The sequence below is a fragment of the Ruditapes philippinarum genome, unplaced genomic scaffold, assembly GCF_026571515.1.
Source record: "Ruditapes philippinarum isolate M1 unplaced genomic scaffold, ASM2657151v2 ctg110_1_1_1_1, whole genome shotgun sequence".
Classification (NCBI taxonomy): Eukaryota; Metazoa; Mollusca; class Bivalvia; order Venerida; family Veneridae; genus Ruditapes; species Ruditapes philippinarum.
In genome coordinates this window covers 225,345-247,850 of record NW_026856488.1, presented here as the reverse complement: position 1 = coordinate 247,850, position 22,506 = coordinate 225,345, and the positions used below count along the sequence as shown (strand labels likewise).

The 22,506-nt window shown below is 30.5% G+C and overlaps 1 protein-coding gene across 23 annotated transcripts in view; it reads right to left on the bottom strand.

Moving 5' to 3' along the window:
- Positions 1-22,506, bottom strand: part of LOC132746718 (voltage-dependent calcium channel type A subunit alpha-1-like) — a 289,277-nt gene that overhangs the window by 53,442 nt on the left and 213,329 nt on the right. For 21 of the 23 annotated variants that reach the window (XR_009628030.1, XM_060735947.1, XM_060735948.1 and 18 more), the window contains 17 exons: positions 21,030-21,135; positions 18,093-18,232; positions 16,145-16,239; positions 15,483-15,653; positions 14,734-14,960; positions 13,633-13,736; positions 11,968-12,083; positions 10,205-10,264; positions 8,908-8,940; positions 6,094-6,204; positions 4,853-4,934; positions 4,327-4,454; positions 3,701-3,813; positions 2,950-3,062; positions 1,916-2,047; positions 921-993; positions 272-392 (listed from right to left, as the gene is read on the bottom strand). Coding sequence is in view for 22 of the 23 variants with exons in the window: in XM_060735947.1 (XP_060591930.1) it covers positions 272-392; positions 921-993; positions 1,916-2,047; positions 2,950-3,062; positions 3,701-3,813; positions 4,327-4,454; positions 4,853-4,934; positions 6,094-6,204; positions 8,908-8,940; positions 10,205-10,264; positions 11,968-12,083; positions 13,633-13,736; positions 14,734-14,960; positions 15,483-15,653; positions 16,145-16,239; positions 18,093-18,232; positions 21,030-21,135 (1,925 nt within the window). In the remaining variant the exon portion in view is untranslated. The remainder of the gene's footprint in view (positions 1-271; positions 393-920; positions 994-1,915; positions 2,048-2,949; positions 3,063-3,700; positions 3,814-4,326; positions 4,455-4,852; positions 4,935-6,093; positions 6,205-8,907; positions 8,941-10,204; positions 10,265-11,967; positions 12,084-13,632; positions 13,737-14,733; positions 14,961-15,482; positions 15,654-16,144; positions 16,240-18,092; positions 18,233-21,029; positions 21,136-22,506) is intronic. The other 2 variants (XM_060735937.1, XM_060735953.1) reach the window with 1 other exon arrangement.

Here is a 22,506-nt window from a genome sequence, read left to right as displayed (position 1 = left end):
CACCTATAGATTAAGTAGATCTACAAATTGATTAACCTGCTGATTTAAGCGTCTCTTTTCAAGTCGTAACTAAACATATACTAGAATACATAATATAATAATAAAGGGTTTTTTTTTTCGGATGTGAAAACATCAAAATCTTTTATCAAGGCATATTTCATTCGGATCTTCTAGATCTAGATTTACGTGTAAAATGGCATATTTATTTCCAAAGTGTTAAAAGTATTAAAGTATAGATATCAATACAAATTGTAACAAGAATAAAGGATACAGTTGCCAAAGACAACGAGAATGATAAAATATGACGAGAACAACATGCCGTAACCCTCTATACCACCGCCTGATCGTATACCCGAATACATGACTTCATTCCAGTCTTCTCCAGTCAATATCTGTATATAAGATACAATATTTATGTTTTTAATGAATTTTATTCTGTATGAAAGCTTTATAGTAAGACATTTAAAACGCTATGACATAACGGATGACGCTCGTTAACATGCCCAATACATTTTTTCTATTTCTTTTTGCCATATTGGACTTAAAGCTACAATTATGCTGAAGCATAAAATATGTATGAACAAACAAAAAATTGTTCTTACAAATATTTTTGTCAGACTGCGCATCCTTCCAAAAGATGGAATATGTAGAGTCGGGTAACTTAATACTAATACGGGTAACTTTTCATTAGAAAATGTCTTGAAAATCTTAATAATAGTAATACCATTAAATCCACTTAGTATGTTTAAAAGAGGTGAGGAATGCTCTACAACTTTAAAAAGTATGGTTTATATAGTTTTATATCGGATATTTGTAGTTGTGTTAAAGTTATACTGGTTGTTTTCATCTACCATTTGTATTAATGTAGTTATATAGATCTAAAGGGTTTAATTGTTGACGTCATTTATGACGTCACTTACCTGGAATACCGTCAGCAGAGCAATAGGGAATGTATCGAAGTGGGAAGCGGGACGCCCTTCCTCAAAGTTCATTCTACAAACAAACAAACAGACGATGAAAGACTAAGTATATAACACATTCAATATTTAATCATTACAGGTTGCATTGTTTACATTTATAATGAGATTTTCTAAAAATTCGAAGAATATCTAGCTTAACTCAGAGCATGCTAATTATTTACATTAATATATAATTATGTATTTAATTTTCCTGACATTAGATATGCTACAAACTGAATATGCTTTGGACATATTTTTTTGTTTGTTTTTGATTGTATATCTATATCTAATTTATATCAAGACTATTACGTAATGGCGTCAGACTGCTTTAAAATTTTAAAATGACATTTTCTGCATTAAAAGTGTCATATTTGTCATGCATCAAGAAAATATATAAAGATTATGATATATTGAACAACTAGAATGATTTATTTATTTTTTCATTTTTTTGTGTTATTCGAAGTCATTTTTATATTTTGACAACTTTTTCATGTTCGGAAAGGTTTTATTGTTATTGATACATTAAAATCCATCACGTTAAGATTAAAAGCGGATTGGTCTAGAATGGAATGGGCACATTTTTCGGAAGTATTTCAAATACTGACAAAAATCAATAGAAATGTATCATTTGTATATTTCTTATAAAATATTACTAGAAACAAAATTGTTGATAAAATTCCTAAAAGTGATTCAGCGGGAACATTGGAACATTTATATGATAAAAAATAGCATTTTGTTAAAGACCAATTAGTTAACTGCTTTATAAATATATGCAATTTCGGATCATGTATCTCACACTTGCCAACAATATTCATTTATATAATTATTTCGTTGTTTGTTATTATGTCTGATACTAAATACTATCAACGTAATTATGCATTGTATTTCAGACCTTCCATTATCGAGCAATTCACTTTAAAATTGACCATTTACAATATGAATAATTATTCACTTACTCTCCTCCGAATAACTGCATCCCGAGTAAGGCAAATATGAGGATGAATAAGAAGAGTAGGAATAAGAGACTGATGATTGACCTCATCGAATGTAACAACGAGATTACTAGATTACGTAACGATGACCAATATCTGAAAACGAAATATAACAATAAACGTTAATATGAAACGTTAATTTTATAAACCGAGATCACAACATTATGAAACGATGACCAATATTGAGTATATAAAAGTAATTAATAATATACCCTTGATTAGATTATTAGAGTGCTGATAAACTGGTAAATACATGAATCGTAGAAAAATCAAAGCACTGCAAGTACAGTCGACTCTCGTTATCTCAAATTCGTCAGAAACGTAAAAGAACTTCGAGATAACGCAATGTCGAGTTAAACGAATTTCGGTTTAAACAGGGCAAAAACTAATTATTAAAAAAGGCATGTGTTTACAATTTTTACGTAAAATAAATACGATGTCTCCTTGTCTTGTTTTCTAGAAGCTAATGTTGCAAAGTAAATATCTGTTAAATTAGCAGATGTGTACCAGGGGAAATAAGGCAGTACTGAAAGGCCGCATTGGACGAATAAATACATGCGACATTCGCCAATTGTAAAAAAACATATCAAATTGCAACTTTTAATTATCCCAGTATTTAGCTCGTGTATAAAAGCCAAGGGTAAATACTAAATATTTAAGGTACTAATAACTATATTAATTATATTTTCATATCAATTTGATTAATATAAATTTTGTAATTGTTTTGTAATCGTTATCTATGTTGGTAAATGAAACAGCAACATTTCTGAGGATACTGCAACTATATTATTTGTGATGGGCAAGAATTGGGATGGTTAGAATAATCATTGTATTTAAATTTGTCAATCATTCGTCAGAGATGGTCCTCTTTGTCTGCGATCATCAAATACATTTTTTATTTAAATATACTCAGGAATCGTTACATTCCGAAATACATTCTGGTATACAATACAATCACATCTACTTACGTCTAATATACAATACACTGACACACATACCTTGTGACCTTGAATATTCTGAGCAGTCGTAGAGCACGAAGGGTACTAATACCAAACGATGCACCCTCTTTAAACTCTGACCATATAACTTCAAATATACTTCCAACAATTACCTAAAGGAATAGATTTTTACAGCTTTAATACTTGTAATAAAGTTACTAAAACACTTATGATGAAAATATACGACGGGACAAACATGAAAAGTATTTTTCTTCATACTAACATTTTGTCAACTCTTTCCTTATTAAACATTGCATCCCAAGAATTAAGACGTCCGCGTTTTATAAACTTTGTAAGTCTTAATTTGTGATATCACTTTTTTCGTTTAGTCTTAAACCATGGAATATGGATACGAGTATATGTATAAACATTTAATACCTTATTAAAACATGGTATATATGTACAAATCATTGGATATCTTAGTAAAACATAGGGTATATTTATAAGAAATTGATATCCTGATAAACTATGGAATATCTGTTTCAACCACTGTATATCCAAACAAACGTCGTATGAACAATATCAATGACTTACTTAATACAAAATCCAAAATGCAGTCTTAAAACTTCCCTAATAATTATTTTTAAATACTTACAGCACAGTCAAATATATATATATATATATCTGCGGTATCAACATTTTTTAATCATGTATTAGATAATTTATTAGATAATATATTAGATTATCTATAAGTCAAAAAGCCCATTGCAATATCAAAATATAACTTATATTTGTATTTTAATATACTCACAACACAGTCAAATATATTAAACGAAGACTGGAAATAGATACGAACACCGAGACCATACATTTTGATAATCATCTCCATCATAAAAAGACCCAGAAATAAAAATTCTGTAATGTCTGAAAGAATAGAAAGCATTTTGGATTAACAATCTACCAGTCGGTGTATGGGTCTATTATTTATTAATATATTAACTTATTAAGCTGGTAAAAGTAAGTCACTTATACCCATACACGCTTTATGTATAAAACCCCCTCCCAAAACAACAACAAAAAACACCCCGCTTGTTTTAATTTAAACAATCGAGATTATAGATATAAGATATATGCATAATATACATATATACATAAAGAATAACTTGTATATACAACATTTCAAATAAACTGTGTGAAGTAATGTATCTTTATTTCGTTTTTTTATAAATTGAAAATCCTCGGATTCATCGTTTTGAATTGAGAGGAAATAATCCAAATCGGATAGTTTTACCGATCATTTGAATAGCAGCATTTTTTCTCGTGAATAATTTTACAATTTTAATAAATACAAAGAAAAAAGGGCAGATCTATAATATCAAAAAATAAGCATAAATCAATTGCTTTATTTTTAAGCTTCAAAACATGTTTAATACTTACATAAAAATTGTGTATGCCACTGCGGTTGACCGTAGTGTTCTGAGGCCACGGAAAGGGTGTTTAAAAGAACGAGAATTATCACAGTCCAATAAAATGCTTGACTTTTGATTGCCCGACGAACAGCATATCTGAAAATCGTACAACAATTTCATGATATTAAAACATATATTTAATGAAACTATAGAATATTAAGTGTACCCATTGCATTCTAATTAAAGAAATATTCATCATTAGTCTAAAATGTATTCATTTTAATTCGGCTTCGATGAAAACATTACGCTTATTGACCGACTTTTGAGTTGGCTTCTTTGAATAAAAACCAATATTGGTTTCATGTAACAAAGGCTAAAATATAAAATAGGAAAAGTATCATTAGTATCTTCAAGTTTAAACCTTATAAAACTCTTAGAATTTCCATATCAGCAATGCATTTGGACATTACAAATCACCAAGTCAGAGGTATTATCAATTTGCTTAGTAAGTATACACATATATTGGTTGAGAAGCAACCATAATAATATGTTACCTTAATCGTTTTTCTGCCTTCCAAAATGCGGCATATTTCCCTGTATTCTTCTTTCCACGGAAATTCTTGCCAAGGGCGTTTCCTTAAAGATTGAAAATAAGATACTTTATTATGAAACATGCATTCTAATAGTAATATGTTTGTTCAAATGATTATATCTCTAATATTTTTGGAATAAGTGATTAGCTTACTGACGAATAAAAATATCGCTGCCATTTCACTGTCCGCCTGTCCACTGACCTTTAGCAATATGCCAACAATTATGTACATATTCAGATATTCTAGATATCAAACAAATCACCAATATCTCTTGTGTATTTATCAAGATTGAAATCTTCTTGTTATTAAGCTAATCATGTACTTTCATCTAACTAGGCTTTATCTTGATTTTCCTTTAGTTAAGCAACATGAGGTAGCTACATTACGAGCTTCAATGAAATGACATAAAATGTGATTTGAAGAATTTCTAGGAATGATAAGGATAACAACAAATCGAATCCTCGAATGGCCAATAGTATCAACCCAGATACAAACTGATGAATTAGCCAATCACGTACAATGTTACAAAGACAAAATAATCTAACCAACCACAAACATTGTTACATAACAAATTTTCCATTTTTGACGAATTAACCAATCACGTACAATATTTCATACCGATATCTAAATTTACTTATGAATTAACCAATCATGTATAATGTAACAAGATTTAACTTTATGTCAACTGATAATCTAACCAATCAAATGTCACGTAATTTGTCTATATATAAATTTACAAGTAATCAACCCATACAGTAATCTGTAGCTAGGTTGTTTGAAATGATCATTTCTAATTAAAGTAACATCATGTCCATTTTTTCGTTGTCAAATTGACCTAAAACAGATGTAATTTCAAAAAATTGACTACTATGAATTAGTAATATGAAAGGGTGAGGATGAAATATAAAAATTTGACTGAAATATAGAAAGACTGTCCCACTCTTTTTTTATTAATTGAACGTTAGATACAGTATAAAGGAGACGAGTATTTATTGAATTTTCCATCAGTCACGTGGATTACTGCCCATTTTTGCATAGTAGAATTCAAAATTAAAAGCAACGATGGCAAAATGTAATTTTAATAATATTTACTTTTACATGGTGTACAACCAATACGGACATAATGTCACTTTAATGTTATCAATTGTATGCGTAGACTAACCTATATTCGTAGACTTACACCTATATTCGTTGTGACTTACCTATATTTAAATCTCCTAGTAAATCATCATCATTATTATCATCATTATCGTCGTCGTTGTATTTTCCGTCCTGCAATTGTTTCATCTTTCTAGCCGCCGCCCGCCGCCGAGCTTTACAAAGATGCAAACATTCATGTCAAATAAAAAGTCACAACCTCACCTTAATATACCTAAACTGCCTAAGCAGTAGAAACTGTCTTTTTTCAACTTGTCATTTTACTTCAAAGAAGATACAACGCACGAGTAATTTGGTAAACAATACCTTAGCAGTACTGAGTAGAATAAATTGCCATAAACTGTTTTAAGTTGTCAATTTTACTTCAAAGTTGACACAACGCACTAATAATTTAGTAAACATATCTATGTAAAAAGTATTTAGATTAAGAAACTCATGAACAAGTGAATGGTTGCCAGCAAAACTGCTGTAACTGTGATATTTACCCCCCAAAAAACAAGTAGTTACATCAGTTATGCTAGCAACATTAAAACATCGCTTATTACTATTTACAGGAGTTGTGTGGTAAATGTTAAAGAATTTCATAAACAAATTCCAACCAGCTTCTAACAAAATACTTTTATATGTTAAATAATAATTAACATGACAGGTATATATCGAGAGACTAATGTAAACTTTGTTTATCATCTACCATCAACATATCATGTCATTTATGTTGTGTAACACTTATAGAGATAATATACATGTACATCAATAATATGTGCGTGTTAGATATTTTTGACATATCAATAATTAACCAATCGACAACTAACTTCAAACACAAATTCGTTCGCATCCAATTCACTCAGAAAAAGATTTCACTGGAAAAAAATGCATCTCCCAACACGCATATTCACTTGGGATAAGATACTCATAAATTATAAAAGTGAGCACTGAAACGCAAAATTAAAGACGTGAACACAATAAAGACATAACAGTCCCATCTAAGCTTGAAATGCCTGGAATATAGCATATTATTGCAATAAACGACAACTAGTTGTTGTTGTTACTGCTGCTGCTACAGTTGTTATTTGTATTTAACCATGACATTTAATTAATATGTATTAAGTGTCAAGGTAAATGCACAGTAGTTTTGACATTTTTTTTCCTTCAAATGTTCGCCTTTGTTTCGGTAAGTCTTTTTAGAAGCTAGTTATTATTTCGAGTTTTTTTATTTCATTGCAGAATTTCTTACACGAATGATACAATAAATTAAACAATGTCACATCTAAAATTAACCATTAAGATCTCGCATTCCAAGCATTTCGTATTACATATATACCATGTGATTCAGCAAAAGTGTTATTTTGTGGACTACTTTTCGGAATTAATAACTCCATTTTTAGAATTAAAAGACATGGATGAATATATGTATGTATATACTACAAATAAGTTCGCCTAACTTCAGAAATACCCAAATCAATCATATAAACCGTGACCTAAATAATTGCATGTTAAGAATGAAAAGACATAGATAAATATATGTATGTATGTACTACAAATAAGGTCGCCTAACTTCAGAAATACCCAAATCAATCTTATAAACCGCGGCCTAAATAATAGGAAAGCAAAAGAATAGCATCTGTAGCTTGCTAGCGAATCTTGTATTAAAATTCTTACCAGTGAACGTACATTTTGCATAGATGTCAAGAAGTAATTTGTTGATGAAAATAACAAATGTTCGGGTACAAATGTATATAAATTATGCGCTCTTCACTAACATACATGTGTTGTTCACATTAAATTTTTAAAGACCCATTGAGCCTCAGAATTGATATTTTATCGTGTTTTTTATCCAAAATCATTTTGTGTCTTTCAGTTTCTAAAATGTTACACATTGGCCATAAAGGCTAACCGTTGTTTAGGCGATAAGCATCTAACATTCTTTAAATCCATCTAAAGATAAGTTGGCTTTCTTTCTGAAGAAGAAAGCAAAATATACATTTCTGAGGCTAAAAGTGCCTTCAAAACTGTAGTTCAACTTTTTATGTTACATGTATATAATTATATTCACTTCAACTGCTTGAAAATAACCCGATGATGTTTAAGAAAAGATGAGCTTCTTTTTTTAAGACTGTCCATCATAAATTTTGGGATATTAAGATGAACTGATTTGGTCAGTCAATTGCACAGAGCTTGGCAGGACTGCACGGACGTGAAGTCTAGGCACTTTCGGAACCACAAGGGCAAAAGGTTAATATGGATGTTCTCATACACGCATAATTGTGTACGGACAGGCTTCTGGTCCCGAACAATTTCTCTTCATATAAAATTGAAATGGTTTATTTTTGCTAAATTATAAGGCTGTAATAACGATGAACTTCATAAGTACAATATATGATATATAATTGACTAATTGCTCTAAACTATAGCTGTAGTAGAAAGGACTGAATTGTGTAATGAGAAATTTTCTGCCGCCTGAAAAATAGTACCCTCTATTTTAATTGATAAAAGCAAATTTTCTACTAGACTTTAAGCATATAATCAATTAATTTGTCAATTAATACCAAAAGTATTTGACAATTCATGTAAATAATGCACATTTTTCTTTTTCAAAAAGTAATAAAATTTGATTTTTTTTGGCAGCTGTCCACAAAACAACAATTTTACAAAAATCCAGACACTGCTTTGCAGCATCTCTTTTGAGCGAATATTTAGTTATAATAATCTTCTCTTAAACCACAAAACAAAAAAATTGTGTTTCGTTTTTAGCGGAGTGTATGAAACAAAAAACTTGCATATTATCTTCTTTTTTTTAATTGCTTTTAGGGAGATGGTCGCTCAAAAGAGATGGTCGTTCAACGGGAATTATATCATACCTTCGTCTTCCTCGAGCTCTTTCTTTAATTTAGCTAATTAAACAAAGCGTCGTGTTATATTAATTAAGAAATCGCTTGTAAAGTAAGACTTGTAGTTAATAACGCCCTTGCTATTCTACCATCCAAATGTATACCAAAAATTTGGGTGATTACTTTTTTTTCTTCATTTTTTTTTTTTTTTTTTTTTTTTTGACAATTTACAGGAACGGCGTTCTCAATGCCCAAAATATATACGGCGGTAATTGTTCACAAAAGCGCTAATGCATACAAAACAGTCTTACAATCTCTATCTACACAATATCAGCGAAGGAGAAAAAAAACATATATATATATATATATATACAGTATATACATATAATTGAAACTGTAGCCGGTATAGTCAGATGCAAATATTCCAAGACATTGACGTCATTCATACGTCATTGTCGCTGCATTTCTATCTCCAGTATAGATCTAGTTTTAAGATCTTTGCATTAATTGATGAGGAATCTTAAGTCAAGAAATAATCGCGTTTTAACAATACATAAAATATATTTTTAAAAACACGTTTTACTTGATTTCTTAAAAATTTTAAGAACAAAGGAATTTGGCATGTAATAATATATTTATTTATTTATTATTTCATCAAAAGTAATCCAACTCAGCATCTTCCAATAGAGTCTACAGTTTTTTAATTTTAAATTTTAAATATATCTTGTATAAGCTAAGCTATACAACATGTACAAGAAAAAAAGAGGATTGATTATGAAATATTTGTATATGCAAGCATATAAAAGTTAATGATGTCTTTTTTAATGATGTCACTGAGCCTATTCTTTTGTAATGTAAAAATTTAATCAATTAATGACTTAAATTTTTATCTACACACATTCTTCACGAAAATAAAAGGTTTAAAATATGTTGATAAAACAAATGTTAAGAAAAGCTTACACAAGCATTTATTGTTGACATAGTGAAAACAAAATATCGACTTGAATGACTACTGTCGATTTTCTTTAATCTTAAAGCATCTGGATTATAATATGCTTGGTATTTAACAATTATGTGACAAATTTTGTGTTAATTAAATTATGTTTTTGCCATACACTATTGATTTTATGCCGCTTGACATGGGTATTGTGTTTAACAGTGTGGACAATAGAGTACACATTGCTGAAATATACAGACAATACGGAAAGCACGTGAAGTAATGACGTCACAATCACTATACACTTGCAATAGCGTCTGATTTATAAGGGGTTTCTGGGATATAGTGATATTGAAGTATGGTTTAGCATTTTGATAAATCAAAATTTACCTTCTATTATTTTTATCTTCTCTTCGTCTGTTGTTCTTTCTTCATTTAAAATGACTTCCTCTGCAACAAATTAAAAATACGTTATATGAGAACCCTTGTTATTGCATATCCATATATTAGATCTACTATGTAAATGTAACTTTCGACAATAAAAAACAATCGTTTGTCAACAGTTCATAGCTATCGTTTAAGTCAGTGTACCCTTACCGGATCTATGCTGTTGGGGGTCGCGTCAATTTTGACAAATTAAAGGGGGATACGAAAACATGTTTAAAATGACTTACATATATGTATATAGCCCGTTACATGCAAATGAGATAAAAATCTGAAAGAATAGTGATCTCTCGGAAGCATTAATCACAAAAAATCACGTGAAAATTGCAGAACATTATAAAACGCGTGTTTGTTATGTCTTAAAGAAGTGTCTTTTTTACATTTCTAAGGCGTAATGTGCCTTTAATACACACATTTTAATTGCAGTTCTGACATGCTGCAATAGTTCAATAATGTTCTACGCGTTATCTCGGAGGTTGTTGATTGTCTCCCTTGAATCAGCCTTATTTCTATAAGTTAGGTATTTATGTAAAAAATAGGTTCAGTTTGGGTTCGGATCTTTCCAGTTTTAAGCTGTGAAAAACTTAGTCCCGCTTTTAAAATGTAATGTTAATTCAATTGCTCGCAAACAGTACCACAAACACATCCAGGTTTTCTTTTTTTTTATAAACCAGGTCAGCAAGAGACTAAATATCATACCAGTGTAGTAATTGGATCTAACTGACTAAAGTTCAGATCTACTTATTTCTTAATGCATAGCGTTATTTAGGAGCTGATTTTAATCAGATTGGCAATTGGATAGCCGTTCAGCCATTTTGCATAAAATTGTAACCATAATCGCATAGGACACATCATTGACTTATTTAGTGCTTTACATAAAATGAGAACGCTGAAAACAGTTTTTTTAGTTTTTTATATCTAACATTTTATTACTGTTTTATTTTCTAGATCTTGCCTTGCTTAAGCCAACGTTATTTAAGACATGAAATGTTTGTAAAGTTATAACGTCTAACCTCAGATCATCACGTCTAACCTCAAATTATTATCCCTTACCTCAAATTATAACCTCTAACCTCAAATTATAACCTCTTACCTCAAATTATCATCCCTGACCTCAAATTATCACCCCTAACCTCAAATTATAACCTCTTACCTCAAATTATTATCCCTAACCTCAAATTATCATCCCTGACCTCAAATTATAACCTCTTACCTGAAATTATTATCCCTAACCTCAGATCATCACGTCTAACCTCAAATTATTATCCCTAACCTCAAATTATCATCCCTGACCTCAAATTATAACGTCTTACCTCAAATTATCATCCCTAACCTCAAATTATAACTTCTAACCTCAAATTATCATTCCTGACCTCAAATTATTACCCCTAGCCTCAAAATATCACCCCTAACCTCAGATTATAACCTCTAACCTAAAATTGTTACTCCTGACCTCAAATTATAACCTCTAGCCTTAAATTGTTACTCCTGACCTCAAATTACAACCTCTAACCTCAAATCATTACCCCTGACCTCAAATTTCAACTTCTAACCTCAAATTATTACCCCTGGCCTCAAAGTGTAACCTCTAACCTCAAATTATTACCGCCTATCTCATACTGATAATCTCCGACCTCAAATTATTACCCCTGACCTCAAATAATTACCCCTGACCTCAAATTACAACCTCTGTCCTCTACAAATCGTACCTGCTTTACAAATCCACTCCAGATAACCATTTAGCTCTCTGTCAAGTTGCTGCCTTCGGCGTAATTTGAAAAATGCTCTACGATTTTCTACTCTTTCTCTTTCTTTGGCAAATTCACTGAAGACAGAAATTATTTTATTATAAACGTTTGTCATATATCACAGTATATTTGTAGAGTTTAATATATAAATGTTTTAATTGAAGCGAAAATGTGCGAGTAATTATTATGAATAACTTTTATTTCAAAATATACCAAATATAGGACGTACATTTACATCAATATCTCTATGAATGGAAAAAAATAAATAAATTCCACTTATTGTCAACACGTAATGCAGTTTAAAATGAAACAATATCCAATGGGAATTTAAAAATATTCAATGGAAATTTAGAATTATTCAATGGGATTTAAGAATTATTTAATGGGAATAAAAATATTCAAATGAATTAAGAATTATTCAATGGGAATTAAGAATTATTCAATGGAAAGTAAGTATTCAATGGAAATTAAGAATTATTCAAAGGAAATTTATAATAAATAAATGAGAATTAAGTATTATTCAATGGAAATTAAACATTATTCAATGGGAATAAAGAATAATCTGATGGAAATTTAGAATATTAAGAAACATATTACTGGTAAAAGGTTTTATGAAGTATTAAATGTATCATTACATTTTTACTTTCAAGAGCATTGATTTTATGTCATTTAATTACAATTAACAAATCAAAAGATTTAAATAAGATATAATTAATGCCAACGGTCGAATATCCTTCTAAATGTTTCCTTTTAAGCAGCATGTCCCCACATCTTTATTCAATTTTTATTATTCTATTTGAGAAAAATGTTCTCATGTTCACGAAATATGTGATTTAACGTGAACATCCACGAAATACGTAGATGTTTCTTATTATATAAATATGGGGTTCGTGATAAAAACGGTAATTAATTTCATATTTTGCATAATACATCTGATCAAAGTGACACCTGTAAGGTATATATATTCATACATTAAAATATAAGATTTGATCCTTGAGGATTTATTCAAGTCATCCGAAAACTGTGGCTTCTAAATATAGGTTTGCACCACGGATTTATGTAATATAAATCCGTGGTTTGCACTTATTTTTTTCTGAAACTTTTGATCGCTACACAGAATGGTGCAATCAAATGTGACGTCATAAATGACATTATAAAATAGAATATTTATGGTTCTATATAAATTAATGATTCAGGACTTGTACATGAGCTATTATTATCGATCTACTAGCTCAATACATAAACACGTTAAAAACAATCATTATGAGATATGTTAATCTATTTTTCGAAACTAAAATCAATAGGTTTGTTTTATTCGTTTCTATGGCAATATCGCGTGAATCATGAATCGTCCATTTACGATTCGCCCTTTACATATGGCAATAGGTGCTACTTTACTGATGGTTCGCCTTATATCTATATATCTTTTAATAAATTTTATTCAATTAATGTTAAAATTTTTCTTTTTTTTGTATTATTGTGTACGTCAAGGGCGTTTTTCTACAGTAAATATTTAAAAAAAAATTGAGGTGAGTCAAATTCTGACGTAGTGACTCGCAACTTGCACAAATTGTTTTTTACTTGAACTATTTTTTTTTCTTTACATTCATACGCTGAACAACTTACCCACTGAGAACTCCAAGCACTAAATTGAGCATAAAGAATGACCCAAGAATTATAAGAGGATAGAAATAAATCCAGTTGAAATACTTTCCACACGCATCATTTGTCTGTAAATAAACAACAATTAAATCATTAAAGTAACATATCTTTCATGTATTCGTTTAAGAATGATAACATGTAAATACACAAGAAGTGTTGCATATAATTATTCAGTGATACATAAGAAGAAAATCAATCAAATTTATAAATGCAGTTAAGGACAGCGATGGCCTAGTGGTTAATGTTTCTGCCTCTCAACCCAGGGATCATGGGTTCGAACCCTAATCGGGTCACGACCATGTTTCTTCATATGACACCAGTAGGTATTGGTTTCAAGAAGCGGACTAAAAAGTTATTAATATATATGTTGCAAGACTTTGTTTCGCGATCGAGCTTAAACAAATATGTTCAATCCATATGCACAATTGCTTTCAATTCCTAGAAATAGCTTTATTGTTCAATAAAACTGTGCTATTTGACGTACTGTCATTAAAATAATGAAAACGTAAAGTAGCATGCACACATATGAGAATTTATGGTGCTATGCGTCACTAAAATTTGATATGCACTGCACGACACCGTGCGAACTCGGCATGATACGTAATAAAACAGTTACAGGCAATTGCCTTTAAAGCATTAACAAAATGAAATACCAATTACAGAGGAGGAATTTGTACTGTTTTAAAAGTATCTATGTATACTTTGCTTTTTATAAAAGAATATGAATTTCTCATTAAAGACAGGGTATCTGACAATAGATTATTCCAATCAAGGCAATTCAGTATCAAGTTACATACATAAACATATAGCAAGTTATTCTACCATTCTTAAATGACACACTTGAGCGACTTAACAGGACAATGTAATCAAAACTGTAAAAGGATGTTAAGTGACCATTTTCAGTGTTTATAGCCTGCACACATCTACCATTGAACATTAAATAGCAAATGTCTCTATAACAGTATAGCAAGTGAAAGTGTCTTGGAAACTATGTAAACAACAGACAAACATATACATTAAAAATGCAGACTGCAGTATGATTGAATCTGTTCAAATTATACTTACATTATACAGAATAGTAGTCCATCCTTCCATTGTAAAACATTGAAAAACAGTTAACATTGCATATCCAATATTATCAAAACTAGTAATGCCATAGTTCGGGCCGCGCCAATATGGGCGGCATTCTGAAACGTTTTCTTGGCATCGAAAACCACCTAAATTATATCCACTACCTATGTTTTTAGAACTACAAGGTCTAATGCTATCCTCTTCTCCTACATATATATCATCTGAAATAGAGAATAAGGTAACTCTGTATTTTATACAAATGTCAGTCAAATCAAAGCTAAAGAAAACATTTTTGTGATAAGACCTTAAGAAAAATACTAAAGTTCTTATCGCGCCATAAAATATATTCGTTGACAAACATGATGATAATATGAACTTTTAACCAAAAGGAGGTAGGACAATGTCCACATTTAGGTTTAGAGTTTTAAAATATTATAAATTCAACGAGCTCTTGTATGACTGTGTTTGTGTCTCAACTTCAGATATTTACTGTTCAAATTTCAAACATAAAGCAGTTAGAAGTAAACAGTCTACTACCGAGAAGAGCAACTTCCGCTTTAATTGTTAAGAAGTCATACAGACAAAATATTATTTCAGCTATTACTGATGAAGAGGGAGATAAGGTGTAGCTGTGTGCAAAATTGAAGCCATAAGCGGCTACCGGAGTAGATATTGAATCAGTGGCGGGATTCGAACCTACATTGGGGATACTCTCAAAACAAAGATTTGACAAAATTTCCTACCTTCATCGTTACTATGCTGAGCATCTCGTTTATAGCATGCAAAGTGGAATGCACCATTGTAAATTTCCAACCCTATAATGGCGAACATGATGATAGCGAAGAAAACTAGAAGGCAAACTTGAAGCAGGGGTGCCATAGCCCGTATGATTGACTTCAGTACCACCTGTAAACCTGGTCAACAAAATAATATATTAATATGTACCGTATTTGCCTTCAACCGATCAATGAGAAATGAAAACAAAAATATAGGTAAAAGTTTAATTATAGTAACAAATTCAATTTCAATGGTAATTGAATAAGTTGAAATAAGGTATAAATTTTATTTGACATAGAAGAATGTTGTGTAATAGGTAAAAACGAATAATATGGAAAGAAATTCTAAGGTTTTTTTAATTTTTATATTTAAATATTACTTTAACTTATGACATCATTTTAATATGTACCTATGTACTTTAGAAAACAAAAGAACACTTGTTGGTGTTGGTATAAACTGATAATTTCTTTTTAACATGTTAAAATGTGTTAAAAGCAATCCTTTGAATATATACCACATGAAGCTTGTATATACATTACAAAATCAATATATGATTACTTTGTTTATATAATATATTTGTTCGGCACGTGAATCACGTGCTGAAATCTACAATAAATATATAACCTACTTGGTATACCCGACACCAGTTTAAGGGGACGTAACACACGGACTGCTCTCAAAGTCCGTAAATCTAATGTACTAGTGGCTGCTATGGTAATGAACCTGGCAACAAAATAAGACACACCCATCAGCTATATGTATACATATTTTACACTTACACATTAGATACATTTTGGCATATTTATAGTGTGCACATGTATAATTACACAAAACAATATAAGGAAAACAAAAAGTAAAAATTTAAAAAAAACAAGGATTTTGTTAAAAAACTAATATTTTTTTCTAAATATTTCAACATTATTGTATCATTAGCAAGACATCAAACTTGTTCTAAATTTCTTTTCAATTAAATGCACAGTAAGTAGAGAGTTCAGGGGCGCCATAAGTCCTAAAAAAGAAAGAAAAAAAACGACAAAAAGGTAGACAATTGTAATAAAGGTTATCGTATCGTTATATATCGGGTAATATTGTTGTTCGAGAGCTAAGATCGTTAACTTCGAATAAAATGAAAACTGATTTCATTTTTCTTAATAGTTGCTTACAATTTTCATATTATTTAAATACATGTACCATTGCATTTGTACTATTATTCCTGCTTCTATATATGTATACAAGTTTTATATTGTAAAGCTGTTTTTCACCATCTTGCTATATGCCCGCTAGGAATCTAAATATTGGGGACATACAATGTTAATATGACAACCCAAATACCTTACACCTACATTATTCTGCTATTTTTTTCAGATTACAACGCATATACACATATATCTTTTTTCGCATTTGTTGAAAGCCTGCCTTTCCATTATGCATCAACCATATGTAACCCCGAACAATTCGAACCTAGGAGAAGTGTGGGGGAAGCAAGACGCGCAAACATAATCCAGAGAAAATCATCGCCTTCCGGCGACAGACGGGATGTTTCCCGCCACATGTCATTGCTACATCATCTGCTTCTTTATGCACACGCCAATAAAAGCTTCGCAATCATCAGTCAGAACGGAAAACATGGCTTACTTCTGCCTGCTTTCCCCATACTCCAAGAGCTTAGGGCGGGCTACAAATGGCTTTTTATAATTGATAATATAGATGTGTTTTTCCTATTAAGAAAAGATCTGACACAAATGCCTAAAAATTAACATATTTTATGTTTTGATGTTCTTTTAAATAATATTTAATTGCATTTTGAAAGGCAGATGTTCAAACGGACTCTATAGTGTTTTGTTTCTTCTCCCGATACACAGGAAAACTACAGTTTTAAAATCAAAGAAGTCTAAAAAGCAGTTCTGTATGTATATTTACTGTTGTCAGGCAATCCAAACTAAATTAATCTACACGTTTTAACACGTGAAATTCATTGACTGTTTCCAAGATGGGGGAGCTTTGGAATAATCGACAAATCAGACTTTAAAGTAAGTGTACAAATAAATTTCAACATCGTTGCGTTTTAGACTCCTTAATTTTGATTGGTTAACAGCTTCTGTCCCTGAATATTTCAACTCACTCTCTATGCCTGTCACTAGTTTCAAAGGTCTTAAAACCCGCAAAGAGCGGACAGCAGGTTGGTTTATAAATTGTGGAAATAGCCATTCCAGACAGCTTTATGTGTAAAGTTTAAAATATTGCCATTGGTTATAATCAATAATTTAATCAAAGATTTTATGACAGTTGAATTGAATATACAAATATTTTAAGCCAACTTATCATGAAAAGAACATTACCAGGGCTTTGTTTTCGTCACACTTTTATAACTTATTTAAAGAATTGATACTTTACAGTGTTACAAAATATTTTTCAAATTAAGCAAAAGAAATATGGAATTATATCGAATTCAAACATTGAAAATTCGGATACCATTGTATCCGGGTAATAATCAATTCGGATACTAGATGTATTTAATTCGGATAACATTATATTCGGACAAAAAACAACGCAAAGTAAAATTTTGGTTAACTTACCCTGTTACTACAACTACAAAATCCATGATGTTCCAAACGTTGCGTAGATATGAACCACGATGTAATATAAAACCTAATGCTACGATCTTTAGTAAAGCCTCTACACAAAATATAATCAAAAAGTACAATTCTGTCTTCTCCTGAAAATTAAAAAAACGACAACATTTTGTGGAATATTCAAATAATACATGACGTGACGTAACGTATGACATCATATTTGCATTACCGACGTGTACATATTGCTACACAAGTACATGTACTAGGCTATCTGTTTTACATACAATTTTAGAAGTTAAAGGAGAATCGTCCTTGAAATTGTATGACGAAGGGCAATGAAAAAGAAATACGTATTGTGCGTAATTGACAAGCAGGCGGTGGGGTTGCTCGAAATTTGGAAATCATACTGTAATAACTATGCTTTTGGATCAGGGATCAGACTACTAAAACAGTTTTCCTCTTTTTCTCTCAATGCTACTTCCTGTTCAACTTATTTTTCAATAAGTATAAACATTGTAGACGGAGATAATAGCCTTGTCCCTGGTCGGTCGCGTCTAGAGATGTAAAGTTAGTATTAATTCTCTAGAGAAACGTGGACACTCACCACTCATTCTAGTTAAGTTAGATTCCTTGAGACTGAATTTACCTTTGATTTATCGGAAATGTCTGTTTTTTGGATAAGATTTTCTTTAAAACAATTATCGGATTTATTCGTATTGCATGTAGGCGGAAATATGCATGAGACTAAAATTATGGCACGCTAAATCATACAATTTTGACCGATTCTTGAATGCAGCCTTATGTTGAAACCATATTTTTGTTAAGGAAAAATATATTTTTAGTATTAATTACTTACATTGTTTTTTTCTTCAAAGATTCATTTTAAACACATTAAGACACTGTGATCAAAGATTTGAAATATTTCTTCGTATATATGATTTTTCTGATGACAATACATTTAATTGGTGGTAAGATATAATATTTTATATATTCAATCAATTTAATTGATTAAAGCAGTTTGGTGTATGATGTATATAAAGGCCGATTATGCCACAGAAATGCTTTTCTTTTAATAACGCAAAAGTTTTTATATTTTGTTTATAGTTTCCAAAAATTGTTGGTCAATTGCCGGCATCAGAGTTTTCCTCTTTTCGGTAGATTATAACAGTTATAGTGTTTTAGCATTAAGTTTGGTAGTCAAAATATTTCTTTGCTTTTTGCTACATTTATGACAAATAATTTCACAGCATTACTTTCCTCAGGTAATAAGCATCTAACATGCTCTCAAACCATTATTGAAACATGATAAAACTCATAAGAAGGATAAAAAATATTCATTTGTAAGGCATAATGTGCCTTTTATGATACCATTTTTTATATTCGTCTTGCGTATAAGAAATAGCCAAAAAAACTAAAATGATGACAAACTAAAGCACTTACTATTAGTAAGCCAAAAGTTTTTTCTTGGTTGAACTTGTTTACATGTATATTAATGACCTATTAGTATAGTAACTCTTTTTTGCAGCATTAATTTTGAACATAATTACATTGTTCAAATAGCATTTAACCTCCATTTAGTATTATACATATGTATATATAGAATGTTACATATATTAAAAGATTGTCAAATATATGAATTAATATTTTGAATCTATCGTTTAATATAATTGGACTAATAATACTGAGTGTTTTCAAAGTCAAGCTCTATCATGTCTATTGGATAATCATGACATTTTTTCCCTTTATACTCGTATATTATTGTAAATTAATGTTTAAAAAAAAAGGCTTGTTTTCACTTCAAATGTAGGGCTAATATGAAGTTCACAACGACATTATGAACACAAAACATGGCCTTTTTACAAAATGTCTTTATGAGAAAACTCGGTTATTATTAGAATGGAGACTTTTGATTGGCTCTCCAGCTTGGCCAATATGAATCTGTTTTTTATTGAAAATTGTCGCCATTTTGATTTGCTTCAAGGTAGGTTTCCGGGACAGTTATAAAGCAAGGATCTCTTTTGCAATACCTCACAACAACGGAATTCTACAGTATTTATTTTTGGTTAACTAAGTACTTAATTTTTATAGATTATGTGTAGTTAATTAATAAAATTGTCAATAATTAAGTGTTTTCATAATGTCCTTGTTATTGGCATTTGGCCTCAGGCTAATATGACAGTCTTCAGCGCAATAGCAAGGTCATTATAAAACAACTTAATAAGTAACATTATAATAAATACGATACTATCGTATACATAGATGCTGTCAGTTTTCGGAGTCTTTTCCTTTTTTTGTTTCAAATAAAGGATTGAAAGGCTGTAATACAAATTCGTATTAAAATTTCAACCGTGTGATCATAGTCTGCACTGTTCGCTTTACAGCCAGTTCTTATTTAGAAAGTTCCCACTAAAGGCACATTATGACCCAGAAATGAATAATTTGTGTTCTTTTTTAGAAAGAACAAACATGTCTTTATAACGTTTAAATAATGGTTTTAGAGCAAGTAAGTTGCTTATAGCGTAGAAAAAGTAGCACTGAAAGTGATGTTCTGTGTCATAATAGTAGCAAAATGTAAACAAAGTAGTTTGTTGACTTCCATACAAAATACTACAATACTATATTTGTACTATTGCCAGAAATCAACAGAAGGAAAAGATGGTTCAGGTAATTGGCCAAATAAGTAAATTTTTGGTAACAATATAACAGAAAACCAAAACTAAAATGCATTTGAGAAATAAAAATAAAACAATTTCTGAGGCATATTGGGCCTTTAAATATCTCTTGTATCCATGTATGCATGATGTGAGATATTGTCCGAATTGAGAGATAGTCAAGACCATTTTAGATAAAGATAAATTAAGGAAAAAGATAAGTTAAGTGTATGTATATACTTATAAAGGTACATGTATATACTTACAAAAAGTACGTGTAAATACTTACCAGCTTTTCAGCTAGAGGTGTTTTGTCGTTCTGTGGTAAATGTTCTTCTAGGCCTAATACGACACAGTTAGCGATGATAGTAAGTAGCACCATATACTCGAACGGCGTGATCTTCAGTTAAGGAGGTAAATTCAAATATATGTACATGTATACAAATTTTGCGACATCCGGTTGCGTTCGCAGTAAAAATAAATAATCTCCACAAGAAGTATTAGTGAGAAAAGTAATCACCAAATGATAAATTGCATATTTGCTATATCTACCATGCAAAAATAAATAAGTAGATTGATAAAAAGTGGAATAGATAGATATATAATAAATAAATATATAAATCAATAAATAAATTTATAAAATAGGAAAATAGAAAAAGACATAAAAAAAACAAAAAAACAAAAGAAAACCATCCTGTTCTACTTATTGGTTCTTACTCTACATGAACTGTATATGGCATTGTACCTATATTCTCTGACTATTTTTCCTAAATCTACTCTCTCTCTCTATATATATATATAGTCACATTCCTCCATTTACGGGGCATCGGTCTATTTGAGACCATACTTGTGGGGTTTATATTTAATGTGGGGCATACATAAGGCCTCGCAACTCTGGCATGTTTAAAACGATGTATGGGGGCGTAGGCTACCCTTTCTAACATAGTGCCCGTAGGCCGGTTTTTAGTAGTAAATGATATATGTCCCACAAATGTATATATTTTTAATGGGGTTTTATGTTATTGGTCAATATGTTTTCACCTATGGTAAAATTAAATATATAGTTGATATATATAACTTAGTACCCCTTAGTTCTGTTGTTTGGAAATGTCATTATATGCCTACATAGTGACATATATAAAAATGGCTGCATGAAATAATGCCACTCAACTCGCGTCTTATAAATAGGCCCCGTAAGTGAAGATATGTGTGAATATATATATATATATATATAAATATATACATGTATATATCTATACTGCTTCAAAAACTACATTTAGTGAACAAAATCTAACATAATAATGTACAAAATACTAAAGGCAATATACAAGAGCATGTATAGTTCAATAGATTTTCGGATGGAATGTTGTTAAATTACTAAGACGATTGTCCACAGATAATAGTGGCATGGCCGATTAGTTAATGAATCGGATAAGTAATCTAAAGATCACTCGTTTTGTGAGTTCATACCCCTTCAGGGACAAGCTGTGGTGGAATAAGAAACTTTATACTCATTGCTTACTAGTGGGTTCAAGGAACGAATTCCAAAGTGTATATATAAGCGTATAGCTCCCCACACAATCCAATTAAAATAAATTCTGTAAAATAATAATAAATTTATAGAAAGTTGCATAATTAACCCATTACTGCATGAGCATTTTGTGAACAATGGTTGTTTTCATGGAAAACTCTCCCGTTACAAGTTCAAATTGCTATAAAACTATAAAAAAACTGCTTCAATACTTATCAAACTTGGCACAAATGTT